Source organism: Bombus vosnesenskii, unplaced genomic scaffold (assembly GCF_011952255.1).
Source record: "Bombus vosnesenskii isolate JDL3184/JDL3185 unplaced genomic scaffold, Bvos_JDL3184-5_v1.1 scf7180000013304, whole genome shotgun sequence".
Taxonomy (NCBI): Eukaryota; Metazoa; Arthropoda; class Insecta; order Hymenoptera; family Apidae; genus Bombus; species Bombus vosnesenskii.
The window spans coordinates 3502823-3519094 of NW_022882953.1; the positions used below are offsets into that span (position 1 = coordinate 3502823).

The 16272-nt window shown below is 32.7% G+C and overlaps 1 protein-coding gene across 6 annotated transcripts in view; it reads right to left on the reverse strand.

Annotated features, from left to right (window-relative positions):
* LOC117234263 (potassium voltage-gated channel subfamily KQT member 1) overlaps positions 1–16272 on the reverse strand; it is a 134343-nt gene that overhangs the window by 19081 nt on the left and 98990 nt on the right. For 3 of the 6 annotated variants that reach the window (XM_033495296.1, XM_033495292.1, XM_033495291.1), the window contains 6 exons: positions 10797–10923; positions 8804–8979; positions 8398–8538; positions 5094–5204; positions 4295–4501; positions 414–434 (listed from right to left, as the gene is read on the reverse strand). In XM_033495296.1, coding sequence (XP_033351187.1) covers positions 414–434; positions 4295–4501; positions 5094–5204; positions 8398–8538; positions 8804–8979; positions 10797–10923 — 783 coding nt within the window. The remainder of the gene's footprint in view (positions 1–413; positions 435–4294; positions 4502–5093; positions 5205–8397; positions 8539–8803; positions 8980–10796; positions 10924–16272) is intronic. The other 3 variants (XM_033495297.1, XM_033495295.1, XM_033495293.1) reach the window with 1 other exon arrangement.

Sequence of the window (16272 nt, forward strand, 5' to 3'; positions counted from 1 at the left end):
TCGAAGCTTAAATTGCTAAAAAGCGTATAGAGTAAATTTTGTCGATTTATTATATACTCGACGATCGAGTTATTTAACATAACAAAATCATATCTGGACAAATATGTCGCGAAAATTGAGAAAAAAAGTAGTCGATATCGATCTCAAATTCCGTGTTTGTTTGCTTGTGTGTGTGTGTGTGTGTGTGTGTGTGTGTGTGTGTGGTGTCATTGGAAGCTGAAAGTGATTATCGACTAAAATATATCACTTAAATTTTAATATTTGAAACATTCAACAGACTCGCGTGTGGCCAGTGATTCCGAAAACGCGATAGGTTCCCGTTACGTGACAAGGAAAAGTGAATAATAAATTGGTAAATAAATAAACATGCAAAAGAGTAAAAATTGAAATAAATCTAAATAGCCTTTACATACCATCTTCTTTACACAAATCAACTGAAATATATTAGGTACATTTTATATATATCGTATCAGAGAAAGGAGAGATGTTTTTTGTATGTATATGATATAAATTTTAATGGAATTAATAAAAACGCGACAGGTGAGCGTATGAGAGAAGAAAGGACGGAACAGAAAGAGCGAACATAATGGGATATATTGTAATACGCGCGAATTTTTGGCAGCAGATGCGATAGATATTGATGTTTCCGGCGTAGAATTTCTTTTTTTTCCATGAAATTCCTGTGTGCCGAATTTATTTGAAAATTTCGTATATTTCAAACTGTAAAGCTTTGCTTGAAATATTCACAAAATTAATTTATAATTCATAAACCTTTGTTTGGCACGATTCATTTATTTATTCATATAGAGTTTCTTTATGTTTATTAATATATTACATTTGAAAATAATGTTCTCCCCTTGTATACTCGTTATTCTCTGTAGAATTAATTTATCATTTTTTATATTTGTATTGTCTATGGACATTGTGTTCGATGGCAGCTGAGCAAGAAGAAACAAAAAGGAAAAATAATAATTTGCATCAGCCACAAAATATTAATAAATACAATTTTCCAAGCGAAATAATTAAATTACTGTCAAGGATATTACGTTTAAAAAAGTTACATTAAAAACAGCATGGTTAGGAACAAATTTTTTAAATATAATATATTTCTTGAACTGATACGTACCCGAATATGATACAAACTTAAATTAAGTCGTATCGGTTATTTGATACAAAAAAAAATTAAATTAAAAATTTTTTTCATTTTTAAGCAGTACCTAGATGCGAGAAGCGATTTGCATAACACTTGATTAATCAGAGTTTTGAAAGCAAGGTTTATGAAAAAATGTTAAATATTATCGAGAAATGAAAAGCCTTTATTCAGTTGATGACTCAAGTTCTCTTGAGCTTCCTTTTGATAAAATGTTGCATGATTCATTACAAAGAAAAAATACATAAACAAATACAATTAAGCATTCACTTAAAATTAAATTGCACATGATCGGTGCCAAAAATAATAATCGCCCTTCTAATGTAATCGAACGAGAGATGTTTGTTTATGATATAATAGATAAAAATGTACATTAATCGTATTCTATTCAAAAATATAATAAAATTTTTATTAACTTTCCTTGTGATGCAAATTTGTACACTTGTGTCTACTTAAATATAAAAATAATTTTTTTGACTCTTAAGAAACAACTTTCAAATTTTGAAAAAAAAGGAAACGCTAATCTTTCTCAGACAAATGAACATCAAACTATTTTCGATTATATTTAAATACCTGCGAATAAAATTCTTCCAATTTAATTGAGATTCTTTAACACATTCATATAACGTTTATCAGTGAATAAAATGAATTTCTGTTATTAATCCACGAAACTAAATATGTACATTAATCAATGAACCATTCAAAAAGTTCTTTGCAGGTAAAAGGGATCTTTTTCGCAATTTCTCGTTATAGGCAAAAGACCATCCCTAATTCGATTACACGGCAAATTACAGCGCGTTTCGGAAATTCGTGAACAAACGAAACGGAAGTTAACGCTTCGTTAAGAGGCAAACGATCCCTACGAAAGAAATCGATGTAATTCGTTTTCTCAACGATGAAATAATGAACGCAACAGAGGAGGGTTCGGATAAACAATAGAGAAGCGAGATTTTTCTCGTGCCACGACAGAAAACTGAGAAAATATAATAATACAGAAGCTTTCAAGCGTAATTTGAAACTGCATCAACACACGAATAATCACGAGCAACACTCAGTTATTATTATATTTCGAATATATTGAACGGCACATTAAAAACACAGAGCAGAATTCGCATTCTCTGCTTGCATACATCCACTGCCAAATTATTTGCATGACCCTGTGGGATAATCGAAGTCCTGCGATCGATACTAATTTCACGGGACTTCGTGTATCTCCGTATTAATTAACGTTTCTTTTCGTTCTCTTTCTCTTTTTTTCTCTTCTATTTTTTATCTCTTCAGTTTTAATGGAAGTCGCAAATTTTCTCAATTTTAACGGTAATTAACGAATCAACATGCCAATAAGTACCTTCAATCCAAACAATTCATTATCGATACCAAACTCGAACGAGAACTCTGATATAAGCAGGTTGTTTTTGAAATGACGTCGGAAAATCACAGATATACATTTGAAAAATTAAGACTGCGGAAAATCATTACCTCACTTTACGCGCTTCGTTATTTACTTTTACTTATTAATTTTGAGATTGGAATTTTGGTACGTGTTAGTAAGATTCATCTTCACTGTTGCGTTACGCATAAATGAAATTATGCACGATAGAATTTTCCAAAATAGTTTATAGTGCATCGTTTATTAAGTTTTGAGGAATTTTGGAAGGATAACATTTGGAAAGATTTTTATGCCAAAAAACTAAATCTCGTCTCGTATTTCATAAAATAACAGCATAAAGTGTCGTATAGATTATTATAAAAACATATTAGGAATTATAGGAAATTTGTTTTATACAAAAAATTATACAAATACTTTATACATAAATTACAAACTATATTTGGATTGCTTTAACGATAATACGTCTGTAAATTTTCTAATGTCATTTTAAAAACGTTTTATGTTGTATACCAACTCGACAAATCTCGGTAATATTTAATTAATACAATCCCATATAAAATAGAATAAGAAAACAGTTTGAAATAGTTGAACGTACGTACATAAACAAATTACCAAGTAATATTGTTTCTTTAAGGAAAATATCATAGACTGATGACGTTACCTTGTAACGAAAATAAAAGCGAATAATCTCTTTCGTAACTGAATTCTCTGAAATTTGGTATAGTTTACCGAGATCAAACGAGGCAACGCCGTCTCACATACGGCAGGAAAATCAAACGAAATTTCAATTGTGAGAAAGGAACATTCAGAACATAAAGAAAGGAAACTAGCTCGATGTTTTTCCTATTGTTGCAACAGATAAGCGCATATGTTACTGTAAAATTATGAATTTCTGTAACTTTTCTCATTCTCAAAATAGTCAGACATCGTTGTTTCATATTTAATTTTCAATCATTGTAATCTTTACTCGAATCAGTGATGTAAAAAGTTAAATTAAATTAATTTCAAATTTTTATATCATTTTTATTTGATAATTATTCGTTTTAAAAATATCTTCGTTTGATTTACATGTGTGAGATTTGTGTGAACAAAATTTTCGAAAAAATGCACATTGAAATAGCTAGAACGATCTTTCATCTATAAACATATATCAGAAATAAATATGTACCAAATATACGACTATACTTGAAACAATGATATGTTATTCTGTACAATAATCTACAAACTTCCCAAAATATATACAGAATTTAAATGCCACACAAAGTTCAGATTCATATCGAAAATATGGAATTTAATTCTTAATTTCTCGACAAAGATTTCCTTCTACGCAAGCATTTCTCTACACAGACTTTTACATAAAATTCATCAATAAACAAATTTAATACGAAACTTCCACTAAACTGTCAAACTTTCACTACTGACTCTCGCTTACAACTTCTAACGCTGATAACATTCAACGACTTTCAAACATCGACACATTATAACTACACATCTACCATTTTACAGTAACATCCACCGTAATCTGTTCAACGAAAATAAACATCAACTAAGTCTCCAATCGTGATATTCTGAATCCGGTCCGTCATTGAAAACAAGAATGACTGAAATGATCCCGGCCTAAAGAACGGCAAAGAACGAATATCGCAATCGTCAACGTCCAATTAGACGATTCGTAAGCAACTAGAAACAGCAACAATCAACGGCTACAGTAGCTACTGCCACTGAACTCGGGCCAAAAAATCGCGAAATCTTACCTTTCCCAAAGGTGTGGACGGTTGTCCGGCTGGTGTTGGATCTTTGATGTAGATGTTCCACGTGGCCACGCTGTTGATGGCTTTGTCGGCAGCGTAGCACCTCCACAGACACTGTATTAACATCGCAGCGGCTGGTATCTGTCTGTTGAAGTGTTTTTGTCGTTGTTTTTGCTGGACTTTTAGTGCAAAACCAGAGCCCAATATTCCCTGAAACGCGTATTTACCAAATCGTTGAATTCCACGAAACAAGAAACAGAGGCAGTTGATGAAATTATATAAGTTTAAGCATCGATCGAGTGCTTTGGCAGTAAAATTTAAAAACTTTCAAAAAGTGGAGTTAGCCACTTTTGCCTGTGAACAGCTCGTTTGTGTTTTATCTCTTAACACGTTGACTGCGTGGCCCTCCATTGTGAGTGAAATTAGTCTTAAAACTATTTATATAAGTAACTTAATAATCTTAAACTTGTCAATCTGTTTTCGATGGCATTTGAAGATCATTAGCTACTGACGCCAACGTAGCGTCATCTGCTTTCGGAAGCACGTAGATCATGACGCCACAGTTGCGTCATCAGCAGTCCACGTGTTAATGCGAATGTCAACTATCGGTACAATTGTTATAACAGTTTGTTTTACTATCATTGGAAAATACGTATAATGCTTGTTTTCGAAAATAAGAAATTGTTCCTTTCAGAATATTCTTTTTAACGTTAGAAATATCGACGATTAAAATATAAAATTTACGCAAGAAATCAAAATGGAAAATATGTGGAAGAATGTATAACGCTAGAATTATACTTACGGCTGGAAGTGCGAAAAAGGATATGGCGAATACGCTGAAACACGAAGCGACTATTTTTCCCATCCACGTTTGTGGGACAGTATCACCGTAACCGATCGTGGTCACGGTAATCTGAAAAAGAAATGAAATTATTTCTCGTTAGAAGAGTTCAAGCATTCTGAAAATGAAGAAAGAGAATCTGTACTTTCGTTTAAAAAAAGTTACTTAAATAATTTTCATCGTAACTTCTAACATCATAAAAACGTGGTAACGATTGCTTCTGTCTTTATGATAGCCATTTTATCAACATCACACTTCCTCGCAAACAAATAAAAGAAATATATTTTCTCTTAACACTATATATTGTATAAAACTGTATAAAACAGTTGACTAAGAAAGAAGAAATAATGTCAAGAAAATTAACAAACCACTGTACAGCTTGCACGACTGAAGCAACAATTTCGCTAAATTTAAAAAGAGAACCAACAACTGGCATTCGAAGAAAATAACGTCAAAAGTAAAATTCGAAAATAAATGTATAATAAAGAAAAAAAAAGAGGAAGCGCACAAGAGATGAAACCGCAGGAAATACATGTACACCTGTAAAACCAATATACTCATTACGAATTTGAAATTCGCAGCAGGATAACCTCAAAGCACTGCCGATCAAATTGGAAGGAACATAGAAATTGTAATTTCCGATTTCACCGTAAATTTGATATTATGCGTTATTGCGCCACTGCCATTAGCCAACAGGTAATTTATTAAAGGCTGTTCCGGTTGAGCGCGGCGTGGTAATTAACACCAAATTGAAAAACAACCTAATTAAAATTTCAATTCCGCGCCGCGTCCCTTTCAGTCGCGGCGAAACGATTCCAGGAGAATTTCCCGGCTCCTGGAAAATCGGACAGCGGTTGAACAGCGGCAATCCGCGAGGCGACGTTAATCAAGCCCACATTTAAATTCTCGGCCTCGGTTTCATCGATCCTTGCTGCCCGTTCGACAACGGCTATAAATACAGACATATTTTCCGAATGATTAGCGGCAGTCGCTTAACAAACAGTCGTCCGTACGATCGAGTCAGTTCAATTGGTTTCGACGAAAATCTGGAGAAATCCGTGATTCCAATTAATTATTGGCGTTAATAGAAATCGAACGAGTGGAGCAAGAGCTGGAAGATTATTAAGTGGAGCTATGTGAATGAGCATGAATATATACATACACATATGTAGTTTGATACTCTGATAGACGTTACGAAATTCAGACAATTCGTTGTCAATTTTGCAGTGACTTTTCACAGACGTTTTTTATACTTTTTCTAGATATCTGGTTTCGTTACTTCGAATCTGCTTGATATTATACAACCTACATAGTTATTCGCAATGATCGTTATAAAAATCTCTGAGTTACAGAGTTTATCGAATAGCGTCGAGTTTATAAAAGTGATCGCAAACGATGATTTGCAGTGGTTTAAATTTTTCTTCAAGATTTATTTCAAGCCTTTTCCAATTTGATTTAATCTTAATTCGAGTTTTATCGTTTGTTTAGAAAATTTCTAATTTTGAGAAAAATATAGAAAGGTTGTCGTTAACATCTGCATCTCCTGTTCCTTGATGTTATCAGAACAAGTTTGATAATTGATTAAAAGTAAACATATAATTTTAAAGTAAAAGCATTCGTTTCATAAATTCCCAAAAGTACAACTGCTTTTAACTCTTTAATAATTAATAAGGGAATATGATAACAAGCTTTACACAGATCCTACTGCATCTGTTCCGCTGTTTATGAAATTTTCCAATCGTCTACATGTAGTCGCTTTGTTGCTGTACATGTGTATACCTGAAAAAAGGACAATACACGAAGTTTCATCGTAGGTAGAATTGTATTTTGTTACAAGTACTCGTCTGAAGAGCTATAAACCAACAACGAATTTGTATTTATTAATCGTTCCCAATAAAAGTAATAAGTTTTATCCCATGGTTTTCTTTGTTAAAATCACTCCGATGTTGTAAAGAAAAGAAATGGATAGAAATGCGTACTCGTGGATTAAAACGAAAGTTTCCGAATATTTGTATAGCCATTTGCAAAAATATTCCCGCCGAAACCAATTCGAAATTTTGAAATCAAAGATCTGACTGAAAGACACAAGTATTTCTAGATTTTAATCCAAATATTCCAAGACCGTTCGTGAAATAAAATTTCCCAAAATTCAGCTTTTATTTCTAAATTTCATTATCTTACAACATTTGTGACTTACTTAAACTAAACGAAACTATATATACATATATCTTAATCTCTAATTATATACATCTTAGCTCTATCATGCAAGATTCAGGCTTTCAACATACTCGTTATCAAATTAAAACGTCTAACGTTTTCAAATTCATGATAATTGGCAATTGGTTCGAGATAAAATTCGTTTTATTTAATACAACGTTTCTGACATTTATACGTATGTACATATATGTATGTGTCTCCTCATTTAACCGTATTATCCGGCCAATGGAACTCGATGTTACCTATCGATTACCCTCGATTACATTAACTTGCCAGATACTTCAAATAATTGTCGTCCAATTATTTTATCAACTAATATAACGGCGAAATTTATATTCAAACTCTTTCTGTGAATGCTTTATAGACATTCCCCAATAAAATGTAAATTTAAATACGTAATTGCGTCGGAAATGATTATTCCTGCGAATTTGAAGTAATTTCGGATCGCTATTGAACTATTATTATATAAAAGAAAGTAGAAATTATTAAACAAAAGAAAGTAGACGAGCAAGGAAGATTATAAAAAATGAAAAAGTACAAGAACATTTCTCGCGCAATGCGATCTTCGATTCTTTTTTCCAACAAAGTTCTTTTTCATCTCGCATTCGTTCTCGCATCTTCTATTGTTTTCTCATCCGTATAAAATTGCACGTATTCTATACCACACATACACATATCGGTCATCCTTATACATATTTGTACGTATATATATATATATATATATATATATATATATACGTAAGTATACATAAGTTTATATATATATATATATATATATATATATATATATATATATATATATATATATATATGTATGTAAATGTGACCTGAAAAAGACGATAAAAATTGGTAGACAACATTCATACATTTTGTACAATAGCGTAAGAAATATAAAACTTAAGGAAATATTTTTCAGGCAGACTGTGCATAGGAGACGTCAAAATACATGTGTATGATATCGCTTAGAATGACAAAATAGTTTGTACCAGTGCTAATAAAGCTATGAAATTGTACAATAAGCAAGCATTTAAAAATAAAAATCACATACCACGCCCCACCATAACGCATCGGCGTAGCTGGAAAAATCTGTCTTGCCATCGGGTCCAACAACATCCTTTTCGGCAAGATACACGAAGTAGCTGCTGAAAATAAGACCTAGGAACCCGATGTACAATGTCGTGATCAGCTCCTGAAAAGTATGAAATCGTAAAAAATACGATGAAGCATCGCGTTATTTTACACTGGCCAGTGGAATCGTTTCTCGATGAAATTATTTATCGAAATTATTGACCTAAATAACTGTAAACATACGTATGTATTGATTGCGTAATAAGCCCGATGAGAACATTCGATATAGGTACAAGTATCAAATAGAAGGCGAGAAAACGTAAAATATTCTATATAATCAATAATTAATACTTATTGAATCTAAATTTAGACATTGATTAACGTACCTGACGATGAATAAAAACGACGGAGCCGAGAAGTCGCCACGTGCCACCTTGTCGATCGACATGAAGCATCCGCAATATTTGTAAAAATCGGATTCCTCTTATAGCGGAAGTGGCGAACACCTGACCATTGCTTCCCACCGACAACACCACCATAGACGCGACCACCACGATTAAATCTGAAGAGAGAAAACAGAAAGAAACAAAAAGAGACAATTAACGATCGATATCATAGGACAGAAAATTCATATGGAGTGACAGTAAATGTTCATACTAGCGTAACGATAGTGTATCAATTTTTATATTGATATTTGGTATACTCGCTGTATTATTACACACACGGTCGAGACAGACTCATTTCTTTAACGTATAAAATAAAAAAAGACATTTTAAGATAACAAAATTCGGAAGAATAGAAATAACAAAAAGAAAGTCAGGCAATCTATATAAAAAATTTCAATTTTTAAATATATATACTACAACTTTAATTTATTTTTAACGGAATTTTGCCACGGTATGAACTTTTCAAAATATGCAGCATCTCATCCGCGCTAACCCTGAATCGGATAAATGATATCTCAAAATGATTCAGTTTCACAAAATACCGATTCTATCGTGTTGTGTCTGAAACAGTGCCAGGTATAACCCATGATACGTGCACATCCATGGCCGATGACATTTCCTTGCCATTCCGCGTCGCTACGCTGGTTATTCACTCCATGGAAATCGAGCGTGTGTAATCGGCCTTACCGATAAACACGCGATGCCTGATCCGATTAATATCCGGCACCGTGTTACAATTTACCACGCTCGTAAAGTTCGTTTGATCGCGAATCAAGTCGCGCGTCACGAAGCCGTCGCTGTTCATTCTCGAACGATCTCGATTATACTTTCGCGCGATTCAATTACGTGAACAGCACGAGAAGCATCGCCCGTAGCGAGTTTACGTCGGATAGCTCATGAATCACAATGGAATCGCATACACGATATTAGAATAGATGTGAAACATTTCGGTATTATCGATCGGAATTTTATCAATATAAGATATTTTAGCGATAAATATCCTTCATAAGATTATTTAATATCAAGGTCGTACAGATATAATTATAGAAAATTCAGAAAGGATAACGATATATTGAATTGAAGAAGGAAAAGTAATGTACGAAGCTTAACTCGATAATTGGCACTTGATGAAGGCTACGAATTTATCTTACTTTTATGCTTGTAACATAGACTCGAAAGAATTAAACCGATCCTTTTAATACGAAGACTATAATTCGCTAAACTTTGGAAAGTTTGCGTCCCGATTTTAATAGGAACGTTTCTGACAGTTTCTTAGTAGTAGATTTGTCATACTCGAATATTAACGAAAATCTAAACAGAAAACAAGCCATTCGATAAATTTTAAAAATCATTTTCCAAGTAACAAATTTGTCATGTATGAATATTAAATAATATTAAATAATAATATTAAATATTAATATAATAATATTAATATTAAATAATATTAAATAATATTCAACATAAATGATATTTGTTATCCTACTGCAGAAAAGTAATTTTGAAAAAACTCTCAATGAATGACGAGCCATTCGATACGTCTCAATCAGAATATAATATCTTAATCGGTAAATCATAATCTCAGCTTTTGACGCTTAATACAAATCATTGTGTCTCGTGAACCCATAGACTTCTCTGTTTGTTGGTCAACTCGGAGAATCGACTTAGAGATTCAACTTATAGAACTATAGAATGTAGGATATCCTGATGATATGATGTTCGATCGAACTTGATGAGAGGATATCTCGTATGGATAACGAGTGAATGACAAGTGCGGTAATGAAATCAGCAGGGACACGAGTCCGACAAACAGTTTTGTCACCGGGGGAAGTTTCAATTTCGGCCACGACAATCGATCAACGCGAATATTGGATCAGCCCTTGGGCTGCGAACTAATTAGACCGGGACTTGACGTGCATTAGCGAAACGCACTCACCTATGATACAAATCGGTTTCCGTATGAAACGGAGCCTGCCGCAGCAACCCATGTACTTCGATCTGCATCCCGCACTCCACAACCTCACTAGGTATTCCACGCCAAAGAACACCACCAAACATATTTCCTGTAAACACGAAAGAGAGTACATAATGCAAGGCTTTTTAATTAACTTGCCAAACTTCTCAATCGAAAATGGCAGAAAATGGTTGAGATCGAATGTGCAAGTTTTAGAATAAAATAGATCAATGGATACTGAGAAAAAATACGATGTTTTTAATGTTGAAATATAAAACGCACCAGGCGTATGTGGAAGATTTAAAAAATGAAGTACTTTTAGATCTTATCGCAGGTACTAAGATATTTCGTATCCGAATTAATAGGCGGACGAAAGTTAGGAAAAATAGCTCGGATACCAGAATTTTCGTCTAATACAACAAGTATTTAATTCAGGTTTACGTACGATGCTTAAGGTGAAAGTTGATGTTTGCTTTTATATAATCATGTACATCTAATAGAAAATGTTTGAGATTGGATATGCAAGTTTCAAAATGAAATAAATCGATGAATATCAAAAAGGAAGTATGAGCTTTTAATGTTACAATATAGGACTTATAAGGCATGTCAGTTTCTGGATATTACATATAAAATGTAATAACGTAAATGTGGTTAAATGCAGTTAAAACTAAAAAAGAAAATAAAAAAGAAACAATTTAAACATTGTTCAAACAGTTTTTCCGAACAGTAGAGCATGAAAAATATTAGATAATCACATGTTCAACTTGTATCCACATGCCGTACATTCTGACCATTCAACTTCCATTCACCATTTTTTCCATTCCACGTAATTCAAACGCCGCTTTATTCTCCACGTTACCATGAAAACTTCTTTTTTAACAGAGATTTGAACAGCCCACTAGATTCGAATGTATAACTTTGTCAAAGAATATTCTAACTGTACATTCGATATGTTTCAATCAGATTGATTGGAATTGTTTACTTGTTGTTGCCGCGTGTTTTTCAGTTCGATGTTCTTCTTCGTTATATATGTCTAATTGTATTATTATACACAATTTTTTATAGGAATTTTTAGTACAAAATCTTTAAAATGATGAAAATCAATCGTTATACGATTTTAATTTTTGAAACTTAAATTGAAACTTATTTAACAATTTTATCTTGTATCTGATTTACATACACACGAACACGTTTCATCACACATGTTTTATCTCTGACATTTCAAACACTTTGTATTGCGTTCTGTGTGATGAAATATGTCACGTATAATAAAACATGCTTTGTAATATGAAAGTACAGGTGTTGCAAAATTTATTGATTTACGCGTTCCTTCAATAATAACGTTTAAAAGTTTCAAGAGGACGTTTCATGAAAGCGATAAATAAATTCCACACACATAATGATCTGTTGATGATAAGTTTTATTTACCATAAATTTCAGTTTAGCAAGTTTCATATTTATTTTATCGTTCGTATATTGCATGCAGCTTCCAGAATTAAAATTGCATATCAAGAGGATCAATTAAAAAAAATGAAATTAAAATCTCTATTGAATTCTACAACAGAACATGCTACATTTACTCGTATTACAACAAATATTGGCAGTGCAACATTCGCGTTTTCGTTGAAACAGTGTTTGGATAAAGCTCGTCGAAGAACTTAATTTAATTTACTTAGTTTCTTCATCGCGGAAGAAATAAAATTAGAAGAATAATAATTTATTATTATTAGAAAAACAAGGAGGAAAAGGAAACAAAAAAAAACATCTTCGAATTAAGAAGAAAAATTTACAGAATAATACTACAAATACTACAAATATTTGAATAAACACAAGCATCGAACAAATTTCATTGAACGATCAATGACGAACGCATCGAAAATGCGAATAAACAAGTCAATAGGTTAAATGAGCGAGAAAAATGCGATGTAAATTGCCTCGAATAATCGATAATTGTAATAACAGGGAGAAAGGCATTTCCTTGATGACTTTCTAGGCAGCGGAATCATTAGTCTCCTGTTCTTAAAATAAATGTACAACGAGCGCGATGCTATACATATAGAGATGCTGTATCGATTGTACGACCTTTATTGCAATGACACGACGCCCTGTAAAAATGGGGACATCGATGACAGAATCGCGATGGTCTGCTGTCCCGTGAAACTTTCACATTTTTCTTCTTTTTTTTTTTAGCCCTATTTTGCACGAATACTTCGTTGATATTCTGGATGGTGTTAAAATTCAATAAAAGATAATAATGGTAACAGTGTTTAACTTACCTACATGTTAAGAATTAGATTCGACATTTGGATTAAATTTGGATTGGTTTGGATTTGGATGGTTCATGGTGTTAATATCTCACAGATAGAATTAGCGTTGAATGACGGAAGGTAATTAAAAGGGTGAATGAACTTTTTGTCGATTGGTATATATATAATTAAATATTATTGTTGTATTGTTATATATTTATTATCATAATTATATTATTTTTGTAATTATATATACCTATATATAATTTAATTATACCTATATAGTAATTTATATATACCTAATATGGAGAAGCCGAGCGTATATAATATTTTCAGATATATATAAAATAAAATAGTCATTGATAATTTTATTCATCATTTTATAACTATATTATATCTTGACAAAAGGAACAGAAGATACTATCCTTTGATTAATTACCGATGTTAGTTATAAAAAGGAACTGGTTATTAAGAAATGTACGAGATGGAACTGTCCACCTACGTTTACTTTTAGGCCAAGATCTGTCTAAGAAAACCGGAAGTCAGGATGTATCATTAGGGTGAAAATGGTAACGTGTCAAGGCTCGTAATACGCACGTAAAAAGCTTTTTATGGTGTATACTCGTGGTACATAAGTAAGATTTATGGCTCGTCTGACAATGGACATGGACAGACGGACACGGAAAATTCCTTTTCGAAAAAACAATTACGATACCTTCCGAATGCCTCAAAATCTATCATTGTCTTTACGTTTTGGTGCTTTTTGAGACAACGTGACGCATCAGTATCGGAAGAGAGTGGGTGTACTTCGAAAACTTGCTGGAATTTCAATTACAGTAGAAGGCTTTGTGTCGAAATAGTATTCGCATAATTCGATCGTGTTTAATTTAGGGCGAATAAATGGAATGAAAGGTATTTCAGTAGTAGGAAACGCGAAAATTAATTTATATTTAATGCGTCGGTACTACTAAATACTTACCGATAATATTGCCACGGTAGCGCATCACGTTATAATTAAAGGGTCATAAAAACAAGAATAAAATAGTGGAACATTAGATTTCATATCCAAAAAAAAAAAAAAAAAAAAAAAAAACTATAGCTCGTAGTGAATCGCCCGAAAGCGTAACGTACGTTCTCCAGCGTTGTTCGATTCGAGAATTCAAATTAAATTAAATATTTACGAGCAAAACCGGCATGTATTTTTTGCAGAGTTAATTTGGAAACATTTACGGCATTATTTACTTATTTATTTTCTCCGATTGTACACCAGTCATATTCCATCAACGTTATTCTTTAATCTAACATTTGAACGCAGCATCGACCTTCCCGCCTCCGACCTCAATTCCGTTAAATACCGTTCTCACTGCACTTCTATCTGAACATTTTCAAGTTTCTGTCAATTTGGCTGTGTTTATTCTCAACTGAACGAAGAAACCCTTTTAGCTTGAATGATATTTACGCTCGTTCCACGAATCGTTTCAAATAAACGCGTAAGATAGAGGAATATTTTTTTAAACGTCCACTTCTGTTGATCCAATTATCCACGTCCTTTCGTGCGATAAGAAATGAAAAGAAGATGCGAGAAGTTTAATAGAAAATAGATACATGTCAATACAAATTCATTACACACATTGCAATATAAATTTCTAAGAAAACGAATCTGAGAAGAAATAATTTTTTTTTAAATACAATACCAAATCGTAATTATTTTAACTGATAATTGGAGCACATAACAAATGGCGGTTACTATCGAACTTTGGCTTAAAAATTCATGTTACTCGACATCTTTGAACAAACCACTGATTCATTAACTTCGGTATTCTGATAGTTCGAATCTACTAATGAGAACAATTCGAAGGTCTAGAACTTCGATCTTCATTATCGCGACATTCCACGATATTTATCAAACAGTTTGAAGACCATTAACGGTTGAAGTCCACATTGATCACGATTAATCGTGAAACACACGCCAAACTATACAGACTTCTATAACGAAACATCGATTTACGGAAATTTAGTATTAAAGCATACACATTAGAACGCGCAATTTTATTTTAGTACCGCGTAACATTGAAACCTGCAATTAGAAAGATACTATAATCGCAATATAAATTTCTATGTTGAATTTTCTTGATCATTTTAGATTTTAGGTTTTTACGGTGATTAGATAACATAGTTATGGTACTTTGGGTTCTCGTCGCGTTTTTATCAGTACATTACGCTTTGTTCCGACATTTTGCGAATATTCTAAATTCACTTCTTCAGGGTAGACCTGAAAATGAAGCGCAAAGTACTAATAAAGCCAAGATTGAAACCCGAAGAGTCACGAATATGCTCTTTAATTATCATACTCATAAAAGTATGAATTTGCAGAAATATTCGCAATGTAAATACGACAGTACACGATAACTACGTTAGAATTCACCTTTCAATATGTAGTTTCGAGTAGTCGATTCAGCAGTGAACAGAAAATAAACAAGACATGAGGGAGAAGCAGCTCGATGGCTTTGAGCTGCCGCTATCTTCCACCAGGATCGTAGACAACAAGCGCTTTCAACGAAAAGAAAAGTACGTTGTTTCCTCGAGAATTGTGTAAAAGCACTAAAAGACCGATGGAACGTTAAACGCTTCCCTGAAAGATATATGGAATAAAGAGATCGTTCTCTGTGATTTCGGAAGTGTTTGTTTGCGAGAAACAGCTCAGCCCTTTGGCATTGAAAATTTCCCCTTTCGAATGTTGAACTTCCAGCTGACTTTCTGCTTTCAAACCCGGTATAACTAATTAGGCCAATTTATCTTAATCAAGCTACGCTCGAATTACTTTCCAAACGAATTACTGTTTTGTTTGAGACGAAACTCGTATTGAGCTTAAGCTTCTACGATTTTGCGTAGCATTCGAAGAATTTTGATGTGCAAGCAACACTGAGAATAAGTCAATTTTTGTTCCCACGAATTCCCGGTAATTTCTCATTTTATTTTTTTATATTTTATTTAATATATTTATAACATAAACATCATTTAGTAATAGCGTTTTAATTCTCACGGAAGAACGATTTCAACTTTTGATTATTTTTCAACTTACAAGTCTATTTTCTAATAGGAATTTACTTACCGATCTTTATGTTACGTAGGTAGCGTTATTCTTATATTAATATAATAAGTATATTAATTTTGTAGTTTCAATCTTAGGAGATTAATTTTACTTTTCAAAC